The following is a 23,043-nucleotide window of genomic DNA, read 5'->3' as shown; positions in this document are numbered from 1 at the left end:
AGATACCAGTCTACCTCTACGAAAGTCAAGTAAATGATACCGCTGACCTCTATATGGTCCAAGATAACCTTTCATTTGAGGATATCCAGAATCAACAAGATAATATTTTCCTACATGTCATAATATAACAAACAATTAATTCAAGAATTTTTTTATAAAAATCATCAATTAAAGAACTTATACTTTATTTTTTAAAAATCACATATAAATAAAATATCTAACCATTTGGTGGGTGCGGAAATTTGTATTTTGGATCTCGAATTGCATCAAGAAATATTCTAGTGTCATGTGCCGATCCTTCCCATCCAGCCATGACAAAGGTGAAACACATATTAAAATCACATACTGCCATGACATTTTGAGTAGGAATACCTTTTCTTCTAATATAGGGAATTTGTTCATTTGGTGGAAGAATAGCGGCAATATGAGTACCATCAATTGCACCTATGCAATCCTGAACAAATAATCATATTAGTCTCATGCATATTTTAAGTCGACCAAAAATATTAAAAATATAATAAGATAAAATTAAATTTTAACCTTAAAATGTGGCATATATCTAGAATCATTACGTATTTGTTCGGGTATTGAGCTAAAAAAAGATCTTCGGGTGCAATTAGATCAGTGGCCATCCTTGAAACTTTTTCAAGCACAATTGCAAAGTACTGACTTATTGTTGATCCAGACCTTTGAAATCTTTCTCGACATTGGGAAACTTTTGCACCGGTACCCAAGATGTATAAAAAAATTCCCAACATTTCACTAAAAGATATGTTTCTTGAAGTTTGCAAGTTGTATCTTGTCTCCAAAACTCTCAACAAACTTGTGAATACCATTTTAGACATCCTAAAATTAATCATACAACGTGACTCGTGACCGTCAAGGATCTCTCGAATCCATGTTTCACCTGACTGTTTTGAATTCATGCATGGCTGCTTTAATATATACTTCTCGTAATATAATTGTACGGAAGAAGATGCAACAACAAATAATCGATTAAAACATTCCATGCGTTGTAAAATCTCTTTCTTTTCCCTTTCAGCATCACTGTCATCACTGCTGTAATTCTCAACTATACTCATCACCTGCCAAAAAATTTGAACATCCAAAATCATATATAAACAACTATTGATAAAACTAATTTAGTATAAATAAGTAGAACATAAATTCAATAACCAAAGACCAAACATAAACAACTATTAATAAAAGTATATTACACATAGATAAGTAGAACATAAATTCAATATCCAAAAACCAAACATAAATAACTATTGATAAAACTAGTTTAGGATTTTTGTTTAGTCACATAATAGATATCTCCTAACCCTAGAATATTAGAAAATTTTCAGCTATCCTCCATTTCCGTCTTAAGCCACAAAGCTCTAATCTTGGGATTAATTGATAAAAACATAATTCGCTTGTCCTTATTGAGCAATAATCTAAGTGCGAAAAAGTATAGCAGACTAGCTTCTAAAACTTCTTCCGACATGCTGTCGAGCACTTTGACTGCTTGTGGAATACCATATGGATCCATAACAGGAGTCAAACTAGATGTGGCTTGACTCATATTGTCAGTTGCATTGCATAATTTTTCTATTTGACTAGACAATCTTGCAGCCCCTCCAATTTGCTTTGAGGATTTCTTTCTTCCAGTTTTAAAATGTGAACTTGATATCTCAGGGTTTTTCCTTTTTTGACCGTTTCCATCAATTTGAACATCATTTGAAATGTGAACATCATTTGAAATGTGAACATCATTTAAAATGCGAACATCATTTCTCACATTTTCTTCTTCATTCTCTTCAGGTATTTCATTGTTAACATCTTCAAAAATATCACTATGGAGTGTACCAGAAGAAGGTGCCCATGCTTTATCACCTGTTGCAACTATCCCCATGAACATTTGGTCTAACTTCCCTTCGAATTTAGGATCAATGCCCGATGTTCTAAATTTTTGAGCTTCAGGCACAACCTACATATCAAATGATAGTTTAATAACAGTAATTATCAATAAACTCATAAATAAGAAAAAAACAAAAATATAGGGAATTATTAATGTACCTTTAGCCTACTCTCCCACCAATCATCCGATGTATCAACGGTTCTTTTTATAGGATTCCACCCTAGACCAGTATCTTCGCCTTTAAGTTTCTTCCAAGCTTTCCATTCTTTTTTTAGGGCATCCCACCTATTTTTAAGTTGTCTTTGTGAAAAACCCTTACCTGTTTCTTTCTCAAAGTTAGTCATTATTTCCAACCATCCATCTTTTGTGAAATGAGTACCAGGCCTATTGCCTTTCAATATCTCTTTAATACAAATATCACAAAATATTTCTGTCAATCTCTTGTCCCACATTGCTTTCACTTTTTCACCACTAACTTCAATCGCCGACGTACTCATCTATTGTGTATATGAACAGATTCGTTTCAGCCAGTAAAGCAATTAAGAAAATCAAATGTCACAAAAGTATATTTTTTTAGATGTGTATCGAAATCAAGATAGGATCCTAAGATTTTTTTTCTCAATCAAAATCAACTTTCCAAGATCGGAATAATAACCAAGAAAAAGAACACAACTAATAATAACATCAAACACAATTAAACCATGCAGCTTCAATGACAAAACAAGCATACTAATAAAACATAGAGAGGCTGTTTAACGATGAAATTATTAATGATTAATAAAATAACCTGAAATATTTTGCATTGGTTAAAAGCGCTTATAGAATTAATTTCTTTACGTTGGAGTAGAAATATGGAGAAGATAGAAGCCAAGCAGCGAGCCATGTTGAGAATTTTCTCGACAATTGGTATCGAAATAATTAACATAGATAAAATAGTTTTTAGGTGATAAATCAAAGTTAGCTTTAGCAACAAACTTAATTAGCTCATTCATATCAAACATAATTCTTCTAATTTTAGATTCTTGATTAAATTGTTCTTGACAATCTAATAATTGTACAAATTTATCTACATCCTCTATCTTTTTATCTGTATGAACTTCTCTGTCATTCTATACTATAAATATATAATATCACTATCTGTAAATTCTTCCTTTAAATATTTCATTATTAATATTTATCTCATTAATCCTATCTTTTTTCCCTACAATATTTAGCTATATCCTATTTTTCCACAACTAAAACATTTACATTCTTTTATAGATTTTTTATCATTATCTATATTATTTTGAGAAAGTATTTTTCCTCATATATTTCTCTCTTTTAGAATATCTTCTTTTATTTCTCTTAAAATCTTTGTATCTATATTTCTTATAAGGATATTTTTTACTTCTTTTAATGTTATCTATTTTGTTAATATCTGAATAATCTTCTGACTCATAATTTATATTATTTATGTCTTTCCTATTACATCCTAGTTTAGGTGCTTTAAGATCTGGGCATACATCTTTAATAAATTTTAGATTAATTTTTGCTCTATCTTTGGTAGATTCAAGACATTGTCTTCTATTTGACTACAGCTAATATGGTGGCCTATTGTTTTGCAACATTCTGCTATTTTTTGTTGGCCTGAAGCAACACTAACCTTTTGACTTTCCTTCTTTCTATAAATAAACCAAATTTCAACAATCTTACCCAAACTTGAACGAAAAATTATCAACAAAACTAACCCATCACTGGAAGCAAAATCTTTATAAAGATAAAAGGCATAGACATAGTTCTGTCAATCTACAAACAACTAAAACAGTTTAATAAAAAAAAAGACCCCAAAAAGAACCCTTTTTCAAAAATAAATAGTATGAAGCATACTTAACAACAAAATTCAACAGGAAAAAAAAGAGCAAGATTTTGCTATAACAATCAATCGATTGGAATCAAATATATGGGAAAGCAAGATCAAAAGTACCAGATTTGTGGGCGATTTGAGCTTAAGAGAGTGAGTGCAAGAAAGATTTGTGAGCTTTCAATAAAACAGAGAGTGAGTGAGCGAAGCCCCAAACTGAGAGAAAAAGAGAAGAAGATGAGAACGAAAAAATTAAAGAGAAGAATGAGAAGGAAAAGAAAAAACTCACCGGTGGTGGAGAAGAGGATCAAACCAGAGAAGAAAATATTGTTGAAAATTAAAATGGAGGAATAAAACACTTCTGCAAGAATTACAACAGATGAGACATGTTTTGGTTATGGTTTTGCTTTTTTTACTTAAAATGGAAGAAATAGGTTCTGCAAGAAATCTTTTAAAGCAGCAGGTGAAGATGAGAAGAACAAACCAGAGAACAAATCAGACAAGAAAAGAGGAAAATAATATCCTCTAACGTTTAGAAAAAGCAGAGGTTAAAATAGTAAAATACTGCCAAGAAGTACTTTTGGCTGATAAAAGCCAAAAATTTCTCCTTTTCATTTGTGCAAAAGTCCTTTTTTTAAGTTGAAAAAAGTGATACAGATGAAAGTTATTCTTTATTACTTTTAACAAAAAAATCATTTTTTTACCAAAAGCCCATCACACAAGTAGTGCCGAACGGGGCCTTAATCTCAAGTGAAAGAGTTGAAACCCTCGTTTTCACCGGAAAAGTCACCAACCTTTTAATTCACTTGCAATGGACTAACTTCTACTAACCTAAAACAACAATTCAAGCAATTCCGGAAAACCCAAAAAGTCCTTGGACCATCGAAATCCGATAACATCAGGAAGTAACTCAATAGTTTAATGAAATGTCAAAAGCCACACACACTGACACAAGAGGTCAATAAATAGTCATTTGACATTTACCATGGTGAAAAGACCAAACAAAAACCAAACCAAAGACAGACACAGACACCGTCTCAGATTTGCAGGTTTTTTAAAGTCAGTCCCGTTTGTTTTTCTTCTAGTACCAAAAATGAAGATATGTTATGTGGGGAAAGCAACAAAGATCTTCATTTTCATAGTGACAGTGTTGGTGGTTTTGGGACTCGTCTTGGGACTCGGCCTGTTTCGTCACGCCCTCCAAAAGTCTCACAATTGTTCCGGCGACTCTTGCCCTTCTTCCATTGTCTTCCCCACTCCTAATACACCACCTTCCTCTTCCTCTTCCTCTCCCAACCCTCCTCCCCCTCCCCCTCCCCCTCCCCCTCCCTTCATTTGGTCTTCTAACCAGCCTCCCCCACCTGCGTCCAATAACCCACCAACTGGCGACCTTACTCCTCCACCACAGCCTCCTAACACGAACCCAAATACCCCACCACAATTTCCTCCTCCACCGCCTTCTTCAACTGCAGTCTTGGCTGCTCCACCCTACAATCAACCCACTCCGGTACTGGTGGCTCCAGGTCCTGTGCATGCTTAGATTAGGTGGTTAGTTTCGATTTTTTTTTTTAAATCGCATGGCGTTTTCTTTGTTTATACTTCCCATTTTGTTGAATTAAATAGTGGTGAGATGATCAGATTTGAATTTAGATTTTGATGGATGTTCATTTTTTTTTGTGTGTGTACAATACAAAAAAGAAAAATATTTTTCATCTATGATCTGTAATGGTGGATTTTTTGGGTTTGTTACCGACATTTGTAATTTTTGTGAATTTACTTATGCAACTGTCTGTCAAATTCTGCATTGCGTCTGCTAAAATGGTCAAAAAGAAGAAACGGTGTCGACTGGTTTGACTCCAATGTCTAATCCTAATCTAAAGTAATTAGGCATTTCTAACGTTAATTGGAGCAATTTTAGGTAACAATAGCCAAACGAGCCATTGTTGTAGATTAAGTTGGCCATCCAAACATGCCCTTAGTTATGTTTGAGTGGGGGGTGCTAATTGTCAATGTTGCAATCATGTCTTGTTGGTTGATAGAATTTATGGTTTCATCACGATTTTAAAATGTAACTTGAAAGTCACCATTAAAATACTGTTCCATAATAACTAATATTTTTAAAAATTAGTTAACTTTTGTTTTGATTTTATTTTACAAAGAACAAAAAGCCTGAACGTGATTTTGGTGGATAGTTACGTTTAGCTTTTGAAATTTGTATTCATTTATGAGCAATTTTTTCTCCAATCATTAGATAAAAAAATAAATATATTTTAGTGTTTTGTTATGTTAGCATCAATCGAATTAAAATTCAATCAATATATTTTTAAATAAGTTACATTCTTATAAAGAAATCTTATGTTCAAATTTTAAGTAAATTATAGAATTAGTCATCCAACAATTAGCATGTTTTTTTTTTGTTTTGGTCACCTAATTATGAAAATTTTCAATTTAGTTACTAATGTTTTGGATCATTTCTATTTTGGTCGTTTTTCATTAAATGGTTAACGATGGTGATGATGTGATCTTTTTGTAATTGATATAATAACACATTTAGTCATCAATAATTATACATTATCAATTTAATTCTCAAACACATAATTAAATATAAGTATAATTATATTTAAACACATATACTTAAATCTTGTTAAACTTATATGTGATAAACCCAAAAACTCAGAACCTCTCAAACTCAGTAAATTTGTAATTTTTATAAACTTTATTCATGATCTTGCTAATAACATTCTCAATAGAATAGCCCAAATTTTCTATGAAAACTAACATAAAAAAAAAACAATTTTCAAATCATCATCTTTTGCATCCTAATCAAATTTAAGAATAGTCTATTTTGTTTGCAATTTATTTTTTAAAGAAAGTGTAATTTTTTTGGATTTTCGATTTTTTAACTTGAATTTTTAATTTCTAATTTTTTAAATACATATATTTTTATAATTTATAATTTATTTTATATTTAATAAATTATATAATTTTTATATATTTTCTTTAAAATTTTTGAATGCTTTAAAAAAAGATTGTGGCATCATCAATGTCTCATGTCACGACCTAAAAGTGCCATGTGTCTTATATTTAACATCATTACAAAAAAATACCAAAAAATAAAAATTTGAGTACCAACTTGGAATAGAAAAACTCTTAAGTACCAACTTGGAAAAATGTGTCAAGTTCGAGGACTAAATGCATATTTGAGCCTCATAATTATAATTAAATATAAACACATATAATGTTATTTATATAAATATATAAAAAATAATATTATATATTTTACTTTTTCATAATATATAATTTATATTTAATTATATGTGCTCGAGAATCAAATTGATAGAATGTGTAAATATTAAAGACTAAATATTTTATCATATCAATTAGAAAATGACCATATTATCAATTTCGTTAACTATTTAATAGATAACAATCAAAATAAAAATAATGAGGAATTAACAAAACAACAGCATGTAGTATAACAATATTGTGAGTGATAGTTAAAAGAAGCTGAAAATTTAATGTTGGTGGAATTGGTCCCCATCACCATGTAAGAAAGTGGTAATAAGAAAGCGAGATTTATTGATCTCTAAATGTTCCAACTTAAGTAACCAAAATGAGGAAAAGCTGAGACAATAATGAAGAGCGTCCAAACATTATTGACTGAAGTGCAACAGAGAATTTTAGAAATTAAGGATTAGACTGTCCCTTTCCCGCAAATGGAATCTCTAACATGTACGAGCACAATCGACAATCACAGCGCTTAAGGTACTCTAGAGTCTAAACCACCACATCGGTCTCGAATCAGTAAAAATTATAAGATAAAAAGAACCTAAGACTAATCTTTTGATTCATACAAGCAATTGCTTGCAGTTTCATCACATGAGTGGAGATCAATAATCCAATGAGACTTTGTAACACAATGCATTGTCAAAGAAAATCGACTTGTATTGGGGCCAAAGCCCAAGGTACAGAAGTTACCTTCCCACCCCTGTTTTTCCCGGGAAGGGTAATGGAATGGACCTCTTTCTTGTCTACATCACCAAATGTTAACTCAAAAGTTGTTTTTCTTTTATATAAATATGTAATTCAGTATTTACCTATTACTTCTTTATGAGTAAAAATTGTATAAAACTGTAATTTTATTTCATTTATATCATTTTTTAATAAGAAAATAATAAGTTAGATTTTTTTTCTCATTTTCAAACTTTTCTCCATACTTAGTGACTCATTATCTTTTTACATTAAAAAAAAATGAATTTTTGACCTGAATCATTAAATATATATATATATATATATTAAGTGCAATTATAACAGGAACCTGAACCAAGTGGGGAACCTAAATTATCAAATGATTTATCTCTTTTTGTTTTTTGTTTCATTTAGTGACCTGCTTTTCTTTTTCTTTTTTTAGTTCAATTGTTAGTTATTTTATTTTTTTAAAACTTTTAAAAATCAAGTTCATCTATTTAATTATTCTAAAAATAAACATAATTAACTTGTAATATGTTATATTTTTATAATAAAATTATTTAACATACTTGATTTTATATAATAAATTTTTTATAATTTTTATACTAACAAGTAACAATAACAAATTTTAATTTTAATGAAAATATAATGAAAATATTTCATTATAATAAAAATTTACTTAATATATATAATAAACTAATAATTTATATTGAGATCAATATTTTTGGAATTGAACCATTGTTCTAACTGACAATACTAGCAATGCTTGAAATTTTCCTCTAAAGGTGAAGACGCTGGCAATCACCATTTTCTTGCGCTACTTGATGGGATCGAAAAAGTTATTTCATCAATCAAAATCAGTGTTTTCAAAACTAAACTTGGAATTGGTTAGGGGTATTGATTCGAAAATAAGAGTTGAATTGTTTAGCCCATAAACTGATATAGGTAGATTGAGCAAAGCTAAAAAAAACCAATTGAACATATTTTTCTCTTATTTGAAATTTTTTTTATTAATTTTTATTAATTTATTTGATTGGACCGAATGAACTAATCAAGTCATGAACTGGTGGCTCGACCACCGATCTAGTTCAGAAGAATGAAATAAACAAAAAGAAAATACATAAACGAAAAATACTTTTTTTGTCTTTTCTTGCCACATGTCAATTTTTAATAGGTTTTTTTTAAGACTTAATGATTCAACTAATGATCAATTAAAAGAGTAGAGGTACCAATTTGAAAAAAAAATTTAAGTACAGAAATAGGAAAAAAATACATAGTTTAGATATCAATTTGTAAGTTAATTTTCTTTTAAAATATACTTAACGGTTTAGCTAACTAGGATACCAATTTGGGAAATATGTAATTTACAAAGGACTTGTGACTAAAACAAATTTAAATACAAAAATGATATAATTTAAGTACAAATTTATGGTTTAAACCTATAATGAAAATACAACCTTAAAAAGCTAACTTTGTTGGATTCCAAAGGATTCAGCTGCTTAAAAGACCACTAACATGTGGCGGAGCCTTAAAGGTTTTAAAAAATAAATTTAAATGTTAAAAAGTTTAAAAATAAAATAATAATAGCATTAATAACAACATTAGTTGTGACACCACAAAAATCTCAACTTTCATTAATAATAGTATTTCGAAAGATAAATAATAAATTTTTTAAAATAAAAAAAAATTAATTAATTAAATAATGATAATAAAAATCAAATTTGACATTGTAAAAGAAAGTATGAATAATGAAATTTAGTAAGGATTAAAATGAAAATTTGTGAAAGATGAACTAAAAGTGTAAATTTACCATTTTAAAAAAAGGAGAAAATTTAAGAAATATTTATTTCATGAATGTGACATGGATATGAATTGATAAGTAGAGTTGGAACATTGAGATATGGGCTAGATTGAAAAGTGGTGAAAAGTATAGGGATTAAAATGCATTTATCTCATTTTATAGATGAAGGACTTAAATGCAATTTTCTAAATTTTAGTAGATATTTGGAGACATAAGAATGATATTAGAATATTTAAATGTTGAGCTGTAAAGGAGAGAAAATCTATGGAAGTTAAGGAAGAAATCAGTTGAAGTTTGATTGGTTGGTAATTAAAGGATTAAATTGAAAGAAAAAGAAAATATGTAGAATTTTCTACATATAACATGGGGCAAATGGAAAAAAAGCAAGCAGCAAAAATAAAATAAAAAAATAACAATAAAAGAAGGAAAGAGAAATAAGAAAAAGTCTAGAAAAAAGAATACAATTCTCCATCATTATAAATAGGTCCACCGGTAGAATTTTGGGATAGGTTTTGTCATGTTTTTTCTTTCAAAATCATCTTTAGAAAATAAATAAAAAATTCATTTGATTCAATTTGGTTATTTTCTCATTTTTAATATAAAATTTTTGAAATTTTCATAAAATTAAAGTGAGATTTCACACCAAAGTCTAATTCAAGAGTGTTTTTTCATATCAAACCAACTATAGAGGCTTGAAAAGGAAGATGGAAGTGAGAGAAAACATGGGTAAATTATTTAAATTATTATGCTATATTTATTTAATTGTATAATTTGTTGTGAAATTGCAAGAATTAAGTGTGCATAATTATTTTTTATCTTTAAAGTGATGGAAATATTATGTCTATCAAGTGAATGGTGAATGAATTTAAATGGATAATTGGAAGTAAGAAAGTGTGGGTGTTTTTGCTAAGAATATTTTAAATTGGAATTAATTATTATGAATGATGGAATTGTGCGTTTATTATGTTGAAAGTGGTAAATATTTATTTTGAATATTATTTGAATGAGTAAGTTAAAAAATGATTTATTAAGTGATTAATTTGATAAAAATTAAAGGACCAAATTATAAAATTTGGAAAGTTTATGTAGTAACTAAATTATATGATTATAATATATGAAAATTTAGAAAGTTGAGCATAAAATAGTAAAGTTCGAAACTATAGAGGCTAAATTGTAAAGATTTCAAAACATGAGTGTTAAGACTAATTTATATGATTTGAGAATTTACAATTCTGCAAATAGAATATGAAAGTTTAATGGTTAGAAAATCAGGGACTAATTTGTGGAAAATTTGACAATTTTAGTTGTACGAACTAAATTATAAAATTTGGAAATTTTAGAAAATGGATTGTTTTGCAAAACTGTACAAAATAAGAAAATATGCTTTTAAGGATTAAATTGTAGAACAATGAAAATTTGGATTTCAAGGACTAAATAAAAAACTATAAAACTAGAATTTTAGGGATAATTTTGTAAAAACTATAAATTTTGAGGAATAGGACTTGCCTTATCAATCCTGAAAACATTTAGTTTTAAATTTGGGCATAATAATTATATACTTAATTCCATGAAATATTTGATAAATAGTTATGTATAAAATTAAATAATAGAAATTTTAAATTAGTAAGTTAGATTGGTTATAATTTGAAATATTTGTTTAAGTTGTGTATACAAATTTAAGATGAATTAGTGAGAATAATTAAAATTAAATCTTAAGACTATTAAAAGTTTGAATGACGGATATATGTATAAATTTTAATACAAAATACAAAATTGAGTTTCAAAAGTTAAAATTGAGTCCAATAAGTAGTAAATTAAGTGTCTGAATGTTATGAAAAGTTTTGAAATTTTTTAATGTGTCATTTTTTTATTTGGATCTGTTATCGGATCGTATAAGGATTGCCACAATTTATACAGCTCCTTAAAAGACTTCTAACATGTGGTTCAACTTTAGAGGTTTTCAAAAATAATTTTAAATGCTAAAAAGTTTAAAAATAAAAAGATAAAGACAATATTTATTGTTAAACTAAACTTTAAATGGTAAATGTTTTGATATAACAAATATAACATTTTTGAATAAAACTTGTTTTTGAAATTAAACTTGATTTCAAAGTAAAAATTTGTTTCAAAATATTTCTAAGAGATAAAATTTTAAATCTAATCTTTCAAACACTTAGAAAATATTTTGGAAGTTCTTCAAAACAATAAACAATTTGCAAACATTTTTGAACAAGTTAAAATGCTCTCAGGGGTCAAAGTATTGATGCCCTCTATAAGGTATTGATAACAATTTGAGCTTCGAAGTTTAGAGAAACTGAGCAAAAATTCGAAGTGTCGATACCTCTAACCAAGTATTGATACCTTGCAAAAGTTATCGATACCCACGTATGATATTGATGCCAATTTGAGCTTTTGTTTTACAAAAAAGATTGAGCACAAATACAAAGTATCGATACCTTCATAAAAGTATCAATACCTTGCAAAATTTATTGATACCCTCCCCTGGTATCAATACCATTTTAAGGTTCGATATTTTGAAAATTAAACAAGAAATTGCCCGAGTATCGATACTCTCACCAAGGTATCGATACCTCATAGCAAGTATCAATATTTTGTCTATTGTACAATACTATAGGCTTTAACAGTCATTAAATTTAGGCATTAAGTGCCCAAAGTATCGATACCACTTCAAAGGTAACGATACATGTTGTTGCAAGAGACATTAATGCACTAGTTCTTACATATCCAACCGCTCTATTCAGTTTCCCACTTACCCTAACGGTTGAAAATCAATTAGGAGGTATAAATACCAACTTCCAAAGCCTCTACAACAATAACAAAGATTAAAAAAGATCAATAGCTTCAAGATACATAAAAAATTCAATATCAACCTTTTGTGCTTTTCTTCATTTTTTTCCTACAAGCACTTGTAAGCAATTCTTTGTGTTTTACCAGCTCAAGCGTTTTTATTGTATGAGTGTTTAATTGGCAAACATCTTAATTTTGAATGATTGTTTCTTTGTTTGCTTATTTGTTTACTCTTTCGAAAGGGTTTAAGTATTAAGATTTAGGTAGAAATTTTAAGGGAGTTGTAACGTTAAACCTTGTCTTCAAAGGTTGAATCAAATTAGTGAATTTGAGAAAATCCTTTGTGATGGAAAGCTAAGGTAATGGAATAGGTAATTGAGGTTGAGCCACTTTAAATTCTTGTGTTCATTGTTTCAAATTTTCTTGTCTTGCTTCCACAATTTTTTAAAAGGACTCGCCCCCTCTTAGTTATTTACATTGATTGATCGAGCTAATAATTAGTATCAGAGCTAATTTTTAAAAAAGGTTTAACAATCAAGAGAAGATCCTTGAAGAAGATTAAACAATCATCAACACACTCTATAAAGAATTACGTCACTTCCAAGTCAATTTTTGATTGAAAAATCTCAATCTATGTCAAAGCATCCATACTTCAATTGAGCCAACTACTCTTATTGGAAGGTGTTTATAATGCTCTTCATTCAAGCCAATGATCTTGCGGCTTGGAATATCATTATGGATGGTCCTTCTATCCCTTAAAAACAACAATAAGAATTTTTGGTGCCAAAAAGCAAGAAAGAGTGGAATGAGAAAGATAGGAGTACTCAAATAAATGTCAAGGCCATGCATACATTATTTTGTACACTTGGTCTCGATAAACACAATAGGGAGTCATATTGTTCCAATGACAAGGAGATATGGGACAAGCTAGAGTCACTTATGAGAGTACAAGCCAAGTAAGAAGTTTAAAGTTGGAATTCTCACTCTCAATTATGAAACCTTCAAGATGAAGCCCGATGAGAATATTAATAATGTTTGATAGATTTACAATAATCATAAATTGGATCACAATAATGAAAAATTTGTGAGAAAAATGCTAAGAAACTTGCCAAAGTATTGGGAAGTTAAGGTGATCGCCATAGAAGAAGCAAAGAATTTGGAAACACTTTCGCTAGATGAGCTTATTAGTTCTTTGCTTACTCATGAGATGAGACTCAAAGCAAGGGTAGAAGAGGAGAAGGTTGAAAGGAAAAAGATCAATATTGTCCTCAAATCCACTACAAACGAAGAAAGCGAATCGAACAATGAAGTGGATGAGGATAAAGAAATGGCCATGTTTGCTAAAAGATTCAAAAGATTCATGAAATCAAATAAGGGAAGAAGGTTTCAAAGAAAGGAAGGATTAAAACTTGAATCCACCAAAGAGAAAGATCCCATAATTTGCTATGAGTGCAAAAAGCCGAGAAATATCAAATTCGATCGTCCCCAATGGAAGAAAAAATGGTCAAGTAAACGAAAACACAATGCCATTATTGCTACTTTGAATGATGAAAACATATTCGTTTCTGAATGTAACATATTTCTTTAACTTTATTATTTCTATCTATTTATATTCATTTTATTTTTTATGCAATTCATTTCTAGTTTCAACGAGCTAGCAGAAGGACCAATTGAACATATATAATTAGGGCTTAAGCGATTTATAATTAAGTTTCAAATTTTCTCCTATTAATTATAAACTCATTTAGTCATGAAGTCATTCCACTATAGTATCATAACTGAACTCTCCCTGATTACATACCATTACGGAAGCTACTAACCAGTGTTTGTCTAATGACTTTGTCATAAGTGTATTACTCTCATAGGATATCCTTAATTGTTTTAGGATAAATTTATTCTCCCAATATGATCCCATTTTATCTCATGGTAATCATTATATATTCCTTCATGAAAATTCAATTACTATCAAATAGTAACTAAGTCATTTATCACAAAGACAAACTACCAGTCGCCACGTTTACTTTTCATCTATTATGTAATGCTAATGAGAGGATATCATTTATCCATTTCTTGGTCTATGAATTCTACAATTGTGAATGATGCTACATACTGCAAAAGTAATATACCCAACGCACCAACTTTCAGTTTCTTATCTATTTGAACTCAGGCTTTTACTTACATCAAAGAATACGAGTCACGCATACTATGAATGTAACGGCCCAAATTTCAGTGATATCGGAACAGTGATTTGAAATCACTAAATCTGACATGTGAGTTTAGATATTAGTAAGTAAATGTTAAGTGTGGTTTTAGAAATAATTTTGAATTAAATAAAATTATGTAGAATAGGAAGTTATAGATAAAACAGAATAAAAACGAGGTATCGAGACCTCGAATTCATAAATCGAGCCATAAATATTTTTAAAAATATTTATGGAGTGTAAATAAGTTAGTATTAAGTTTTCGTTAGAAAATTTTAACGTTTGGATAGTCAATTAATTAAAAATGACTAAATTGAAAAAGGTACAAAACTTGATAAAATGATTAAATGGCTCAAGTGTTAAATGAGGGAGGACTTAAAAGGAAAATTAGCCTAAAGGGAATGGATGAGGCGGTGTAAGCAAGAAAAAAATCTGGAATCAGGTGAACTAAGGGTAAAATGGTAAATTTCACAAAATTAAACAAATAAATTGAAATTGAAAGAGATTTCTAGGCCATTCTTCTCATAATTTCGGCCAGACAGCCATGGGAGAGAGCTTTTAAGCTGGTTTTGCACAATTTCACTGCATGTGAGTTTATTTCTTGCCCTTTTCTTATATTTTTTGTATTTTTAAGACTTTTGCAATTAGGTCTAATCATCTAATTCATTAGTTTTTGATTTGGTGGGTGAAATTGGAAGTTACCCTAGCTGAGTAAGGGCAGTATATGATGAATTATTATGAAATTGAAGTTCTAATTTCATATTAAGGTTGTTTTATTAAGTCATTTTGATAGAAAATGGTATTTAGGACCTAATTGTGAAAAAGTTGTGAATTAAATGTTAGTGTTGAAATTCAGAATATCAAAGGTTGTGAAATAATTTATAATGATAAAATAAAATGTTAATTGAGAAAAAAATTAGTTCAATTGATGGGTGAAATGAGTAGGGACTAAATTGTAAAAACTGTAAATTTTGGGGTAAAAATGCAATTTCGAAATTTGAACAGCATAAATTGTGAAGTGAAATAGAAGTCAAATAAATGCTAATGAGTAGAAATACTTTATATTATAGATCAAGAATCCAAAGAAGAACGAGAAAAAGAAAAAGTTGCGGAATAGTCCCTAAATTTCAATATCTTCTACAAATCAGCAAGGTAAGTTCATATGTAAATGTTGGTAACATAGTTATTATTTTAAATATTTTTATGTTATTTAAATGATATGATAATTATTATGAAATATTATACTCGTGATAATTGTTTGATAATATGTCAAATTATGTGATATACTTGGAAAATGTGAAATACTACCGAGTATCGGTATTAGCATTCCGTAGGAGATGGTTGAGACACATGATTGGGAAAAAGGTCCCGTTGAACCTTAGGAATGGATTAGGATACAAGTGACATGTCACTAGGATATTTGGGCATCCGAACTTGTTGAGTTGAGTCCGAGTTCACTTATGGATGCGAATGTCCGAACTCGTTGAGTTGAGTCCGAGTTCGAGAGATGTAACTAGGCATCCGAGCTCGTTGAGTTGATTCCGATTTCGCTTATGGGCGGGTTACATGGTAGCTTGGCTACATATGTGGCACTTATGTGCAAACTTTCCATGTATCCGAATTATATTCCGATGTGTTCAACGGGTAAAATTCTACTCAAATGGAGGAATACTAGAGATGAAAGGGACGTATTGGTAAGTGTCGTGAAATGAATACTTTGAACAAGTTTGTACGTAACCCTCGGGTTGAAAACTCAACATAACAACAATATGGTAAGATTGTAAATGAAAATGTGATATGAATGTCTCGGTGATGATTATGAAAATGATGTTTTATGTTTGCTTATATAGTTGTGTTACTTGCTATTTGCATGTGAACTTACTAAGCATTTATGCTTACTCCCTCCTTTTCATTCCTTGTAGTTTTGACAAGCTAGCTCGGAAATCAGGAACGGTCGAAGGCTCGCTCACACTATCCGTGTATCATCTTGGTATAACGGTTTGTATATTTTGAGCATGGCATGTATAGCATTATAATCATTTTGTGTATATAGTCTTATGATATGGTTATTGAGTGGTATGGAAATGCTTGATAATGATTAGCTGTTGGAATGGCTAATCAAAGACATATTTGGTGTTATGTATGCCTAAATGCTAGTTATTCCATGGAAATCATGAAATAGGTAAAATTTACCATAAAATAGATTAAGACAGCAGCAGTGGCGTGAGTTTGAAAAATCATTAAAAATAGTAGAGATATAATTAGATGATGAATAAAATATGGAATTAAAGAATTATGAGTCTATTTTCATATGAATGGAACAAAACAGGTATATGAGTTATATTTTATGAGATGTTTAAATTTTTGTAAAATAGGGCCAGAGCGATTTCTGGATCCCCTATTCTGGCTTTGGAAATTCACCATAAATTGTACAAAGATAATTAGAAGCCATGCTTTATATTTAAAAATTTATTATTGAGTCTAGTTTTATTAGAAACAAACGGCATAGTCATTGAAACTCTGTACAGGGACATATCTGATTCATAATACACAGAGGTCAGAGAAGTCAAACCCTGAAACAGGGGATAATTTAACTAATAAACTGTACTAATTGGCCTGACCAAAACTTCTAGAAAAAAAATTAGTAAATAGATATATGAGTCTAGTTTAAGGAAAAATTTACGGAATTGGATTTTGATTTTCAGAACTCGAGATATGAACTTTTAAGCAACTGTGACGCAGTTGGACAGCTTGTCCGAATTTGTTTAAGTGCTCAAATAAGTTTAGTAATGCCTCGTGCTTGACTCCGGCGACGATCTCGGGTAAGGGGGCGTTACAATGAATGCCACAAGTGAATAAATCCATAATCAGATTTAATATCTATTCTACTTGGGTCATGTTCGATGTACTATCAGTTTAGTCAGCGACATCTATGTCTCTATTTTCTAGGAGTCATCTACTCCGATGCTCATGACAAATCATCTCCCCAACTGGACTTGATAGACATCATATTAGTCTTTCAATCGGTTTGCTTATTTTCGATTAGACTAAGGACATTTTTTAGGTTCATCTACTAATATAAGTTGTCTTTCCGTATTATGATCCAACTACATAATCCTGCTTAGTATTAGTTAAACATTAGATAATCAGTGAGCCAATATTTGCTTCCATTTTGCTTTGCACATAAAAATCATTGAGGACAGTATACAAGGGTGTTAATATAATTTATGAATATTTTTATTAAACTAAGTTGTTTGAAAAAATACAAGTGTATATAGACAAAAACACTACACTTGGGGCATTAGATATAACATATAGTTACTTAAGGACCTATTATGTTGAGTTGTAATGTTGTAGTATATGGAAGGAAGTATATAACTTAAGCTATATACAATCTTAATAACTCATATTTTTGATTCACTATAATATGACAATGATGATGAGCTTTTTTTTTATGTGTGCTCAATATTTATTTTGTTAAAGTTTATGTTTATCATATTAAGCCAAGTAGGAGATTGTAAGATTTTTTAACTCAATTTGTGGACCAAGTAAGTTTAAAATCATGTGGCCCAATTTAAAGGGATTAAGATTTTTACTTTTAATAGAAATTAAATTCTATCCATTAATTCAGTTATTTGGTTGTCGTACCGAATTAAAAGCTGATCATTATAAATTGATCCTTCCTCTACTTATTAAGGTTACACATACAAAATTACACATTAAAAATTACAGCCTCCATCACTTAGGATTTGTGTGATTAAGGGAAAAGGAAAAGTAGAGAAATCAATTTATTGAGTGTTCTTTTTCATCAAGCTTAATAGTCAACTCAATTTCTATCTTAGATATTTCTTAAATTTATGAAAATCATATTATTTTAAAAATACTAAAATAATTATTTATGCAATCTTAAGAATTTAATTTGCATAATTTTTTAAATATAATAGATTTTTCACAATCTTCACCAAAAAAAAAAACATAAAAGTCGCCATGCAAGCTAGCCGACACCACTTGAGTAAAGCTTCTAAGGAGGAAGGCAAAGACCTAACCCAAGGTCAAACATTATTTTTTTTCAAATTTAACCCCCACCACATCAAAAAAATGGCCGATAACTGACGGACAGGACAACAGAGTTGTCAAGTGGAAGTGACGATTGACTGCTCAATAGCCAAAGAATCAGTCGCCATGTAAGCTTTTCAAACCCAATGGCTCTTAGCTAAAAGGATCGACAATGGCTAGTTGGAGAGGTTGGAGAGGACGTTTTTGAGATCCCAACGATGGGATGGAGAACATAGTGAGAAGAGGCTATGAAGCCACGATCCAATAGTCAAAAATCTAGATCAAAGCAAAAAACTCAAAAGAAGAGAGGTGAAAATTATGGTATTTGGAAATATAAAAACACAAACAAATTAGAGAATCTGAAATAGGAGTCAAGGGCTTTAAAAGAGGAAGGAAAAAGTCTCGATCCGGGGAAAGAAAGCTAGCAACGAGGAGCAATAGTGAAGACTCAAAGGTTTGCATGTGTACTTATCTTTGAAGTAAACATGACTAATGTGTGGATCGGAGTTTGTTCCATGGCCTGAGCCTATCAACCCAAGATTCTAAAAAGACATCAATGATTTGACATCCTTTATCTCTATCAAAATTTAAAAGACGTAACTATAAGTAGTGATAAGCAAAACTCGATCCGACTAAAAAAATTGAAAAAAATTCGAATTTTGAGTTAAACAAATTGAGTTATTCAAGTCAACTCAAAGTTTTTTTTTTCAAATTTCGAGTTTGAATCAAGTTGAGTTTTCGAATTCGAATAACTCAAATAATTCAAATAAACTGAATATCAAACTATAATATTTTACATTTTTACCCTGAACCCTCCAAACCTTTTTACTTTTTCCTCAATTTTTACTTATTTTCACTTTTTCCCCCAAACTTTTACTCTCCTCCTATCTCAACCTCCCTATCTACCTAAAATCCATTTCTCACCAATTTTTTTTAATATTTTCCCTCCAAAATTTTATTTTTCCATTTACTTTCCCTCAAAATTTTACTCCCAAAACCCTCCAAACTTTTTATTTTCCCCCAAAATTATTACTCCCATCCACTTCCCTATAAAATTTTTACTCCCCTCCCATCCCACCTCCAATCTACCCTAAACCCACCCCTCACCTCATTTTTTTAAATATTTTCTCTCCAAATTTTTGTTCCCCCTATTTACTTTCCCTCAAAATTTTACTTCCCCAAAACTTTTTATTCCCCCCCCTAAACTTTTACTTCTCACCCTTTACTCCCAAATAAAAAATCAAAATCATCCAAAAAAATCTCTAAACTTAAATAGTAATAATTTTATTTATATATACTATTTATATTATTAAATTAAATTTCACATTTTGTATTATTTATATTATTGAACTGTTTAATCATATTGAATATTTATATTAAAATTGAATTATTAATGATGCCATAAAATATTTGTGTTAAAATTTTATGTTGGTATCAATTTCATATTTTATCTTTAAAATAACTTTTATTAAAAAGTCACATTTTTACATTTAATATATTTTTTAATTTCAAAATACATAGTGATAAGGATCTGAAGATAATTGAAGCAACTAAGCAAGCAAAGAAGCTAACCCGTATATAAAATATTAATAAATAAATTATGATGTGATGAAAGTTAATAACAAATTTAATTACGGTAGACAAATCTTATTACGGTGGGTGACAGTGGTTACAAGGACGCAAAATTATTTTTAAATTTTTAACTTGAACAAATATATTCGATTCGAATTCCATCTCACTCGACTCGATTCGAGAAAATTTCAAATCGAGTTAGGATGATAAAATATGATTCGTCAACTTGATTAACTCAAAATTTTTTCTAAAATAATTTAATTTGATTCGATCGAACGCTCACCTCTAACCGTAAATGTTGCTTCTTCAATAACACCACTGCCTATTCCTTCCGTTGTTGCAAGTGGCAGTGTAATCAACATACAAGCCAACCTTGTGGAATTTTTTCTCATTCTTTTTCGACCTTGCTTGTTTTTTGGTTATAAAAAATGATATAAGCAATAAATCTTTTATGGTAATCATCTCTGCTTTTCCATTTTGTATAATATATAAAAAATGTTAGGTGTAGAATCAATGAATTGTTGTCTTCCAACGCAAACTATTCAACTCTTGAACAAAAATCATTGCTATAATTATTTTAAAATATAAACTAAAAAGATATAATTATTATAATAATAAATTTCTCAACTTTTCAATTGACTTGTCACTTTGCTTAATTCTCAACTTACATTTATATTCCTTGATTACTAACATGCAAACTACTCTAATCTCCGTACGGTTGCTTGTTTGCTTAATATTCTTGTGGTCTTTGCTCTATTTTTACAATGTTAATGCATGTGAAGCTCGGATAATTTATTAGCAATTTTCATAGTTTTATATTACTATAAGAGGATGTTTATTTTATAGAATATTGTAAGATTAATGTAGATAATAGATTTATTGAAATGGAAGATTATTTTGTATATTATATTACTCAATTTAGTTTATTTGGTTAAATTATATAATATTTTTTTTTGTTTAATTGATTGAATATGTTTAGCGTTTGAGTACATAATTAAACTTGAAAGAGTTTGAAAAATATATATTAAACTTGAATATTCAATTACTAAGCTCGACTCTAACTTATTTTTTAATTATGTAATATATAATTTCATTTTCTTTATATATAGGATTATAGATATTATGTATGCACATAAAATATATTCTTTTGTAGCAACTATTACTTCTTTTTTAGATAATGAAATTTAAGTAACTTGTAAAGGGAAAAAAAAGGGCAAAATACAACATTTATCATGTAAAGGAGGGTGTGACATTTTATTCAAGGGGGAAGTCAGGCTGGGCCTGGTTCCTCTTAAAATGTAAAATATTATTTTAGGTTCTTAAATTTTTTAAAAATTTTTAAATTAATAAAAGTAAAATTATATTTTAGTCCTCTTAAAATTATAAAAATTTAATTTAATCTTTTATAAATTATAAAAATTTAAACTATAAAAAATTAAAATTTTATCTTACCCCTTAAATTTTTTCCTAGGTTCGCCCCTGATTTTATTCATTATTTTCGCATGAGTTAAGAGTTTGGTGTGTTTTGGGAATGGTTCCCACAGATATCGCAGTTTGGAGGAAGAAGAATATAGAAATGGCATGTTGTCATTATTTCTCGTCATATATGGAGCATAAAATGGGTTTAACTGCTACTGACCCTGCCCATTAACAACGTTATTTTGCAAAATTATGTAGTAAATTGTTAAGAATCCATTACACAAATAAGCAAGGCAACTGAGTAGATAACCGAAAGCATTCCACAACAATAAAATTATTTGAAGAACCTTGAAAAGAAAGGAATCGGCTTAGAGAGCCAAAAGCACCATCAACACAAGGCCAAACCCCAATGTAAGACATGTTCGGAAACTGCTCTTGTTAGCTGATGATGCAGGTGGAGAAGCAAGAGTGGGTGATTCAGCTGAAGGCGCATCAGGGGATAAGGGACTGCCAGGAGCTGATTCTGGGGTATTTGCAGGTGAGGGAGAAGTTTCCGGAGCCGGAGATGCAGATGGCGGAGAGGAAGGAGAAGGAGATGCCGATGGTGGCGTTGACGTGGCTAATGTGTCGATTTCAATCTGCATTCCTTGGCTACAGTGTCCAAGTGTTCCACAGATGAAGTATCGCTTTCCTGGAGAAGTAAGGGGTATGACTGTGTTGCCATCGGTATATGTCTGAAGAGGGCTACTCGTCTGGCAGGAGTCATGGTCTGCCTTCGTAACTTCAAGCACATCATGGTTCGGAGTGTACTGAAAAACTGCAGATAATCGGTAAAACTCATTAAGAATGCACCATATGTTTCTACACAATTATGCATGCAGCTAGTACATTATTGTATGTATGTATTGACGTAATGATATATAACTTACTCAGATTATCGCCTACTGCAAATGTTTGAGATGCAACCCAAGATTGTAGGTCAGTGCTTGTATCCCAGCCACCACTCGCACCTCCAACTGTGTGATTTGCTGCCATGGCGAGTTCCATGAACATGCCTATGGCTGTCAAACAAACTAATGTTCGGAGCACTGCCATTTTCCTGGCTATGAAAGGTTATGATTGGAGTAAAAAAGTATGAAACTGAGATCCAATATGTGGGGTTGGAAGAAAGATCAATTGTTTATATACAGCAAAATGAAGACCACGAAATGCATTTTCTCAGAAGGAAGATGCCTTTTGTTTATTATTATTTCCTTGTTGGAGTTGGTTTAATTAACACGACGACTGGCAAATGCCAGCTTGTATTTTTCCAGGATACCAAAAAACTTTCATTTGTTAATAAATTAATAATATTTTTCGTCCATTCTTACAACTTTAACCATTTTTGTTACGGATTATGCGTGGATTATTGTCGGGATTAAAAGATATTCTACCAGCAACTAATAATTGATGATTGCCTGAGCTGCCCACATGA

The 23,043-nt window shown here is 30.0% G+C and overlaps 3 protein-coding genes across 3 annotated transcripts; 1 reads left to right on the top strand and 2 right to left on the bottom strand.

Annotated features, from left to right (window-relative positions):
* Positions 1–1,307: 1,307 nt before the first annotated feature.
* Positions 1,308–2,415, bottom strand: LOC107937593 (L10-interacting MYB domain-containing protein-like). Its single transcript, XM_016870500.1, has 2 exons — positions 2,062–2,415; positions 1,308–1,972 (listed from the first exon to the last, which is right to left on the bottom strand). Exons 1-2 carry the CDS (start codon positions 2,398–2,400, stop codon positions 1,346–1,348), a joined length of 966 nt encoding a protein of 321 aa, XP_016725989.1. The 5' UTR covers positions 2,401–2,415; the 3' UTR covers positions 1,308–1,345.
* A 2,421-nt stretch (positions 2,416–4,836) lies between these two features.
* Positions 4,837–5,283, top strand: LOC121211428 (chitin-binding lectin 1). The gene has a single exon (XM_041084195.1). It carries the CDS (start codon positions 4,837–4,839, stop codon positions 5,281–5,283), a length of 447 nt encoding a protein of 148 aa, XP_040940129.1.
* A 16,438-nt stretch (positions 5,284–21,721) lies between these two features.
* LOC107946133 (uclacyanin 1) lies at positions 21,722–22,743 on the bottom strand. Its single transcript, XM_016880356.2, has 2 exons — positions 22,499–22,743; positions 21,722–22,386 (listed from the first exon to the last, which is right to left on the bottom strand). The coding sequence occupies exons 1-2, from the start codon at positions 22,662–22,664 to the stop codon at positions 21,938–21,940; spliced, it is 615 nt and encodes a 204-aa protein (XP_016735845.2). The 5' UTR covers positions 22,665–22,743; the 3' UTR covers positions 21,722–21,937.
* Positions 22,744–23,043: the final 300 nt, after the last annotated feature.

Source organism: Gossypium hirsutum, chromosome A12 (genome assembly GCF_007990345.1).
Source record: "Gossypium hirsutum isolate 1008001.06 chromosome A12, Gossypium_hirsutum_v2.1, whole genome shotgun sequence".
NCBI classification, from domain to species: domain Eukaryota; kingdom Viridiplantae; phylum Streptophyta; class Magnoliopsida; order Malvales; family Malvaceae; genus Gossypium; species Gossypium hirsutum.
This window is presented reverse-complemented; position numbering and strand designations above follow the sequence as displayed.

What these genes read in the sequence shown, in the direction of transcription:
- LOC107937593 (XM_016870500.1), bottom strand. Translation starts at nt 2,400, where the DNA reads ATGAGTACGTCGGCGATTGAAGTTAGTGGTGAAAAAGTGAAAGCAATG. An exon ending in GGTGGGAGAGTAGGCTAAAG is followed by an intron (nt 1,973 to 2,061) that starts GTACATTAATAA and finishes TTTGATATGTAG; the next exon opens with GTTGTGCCTGAAGCTCAAAA.
- LOC121211428 (XM_041084195.1), top strand. Translation starts at nt 4,837, where the DNA reads ATGAAGATATGTTATGTGGGGAAAGCAACAAAGATCTTCATTTTCATA.
- LOC107946133 (XM_016880356.2), bottom strand. Translation starts at nt 22,664, where the DNA reads ATGGCAGTGCTCCGAACATTAGTTTGTTTGACAGCCATAGGCATGTTC. An exon ending in TGCAGTAGGCGATAATCTGA is followed by an intron (nt 22,387 to 22,498) that starts GTAAGTTATATA and finishes GATTATCTGCAG; the next exon opens with TTTTTCAGTACACTCCGAAC.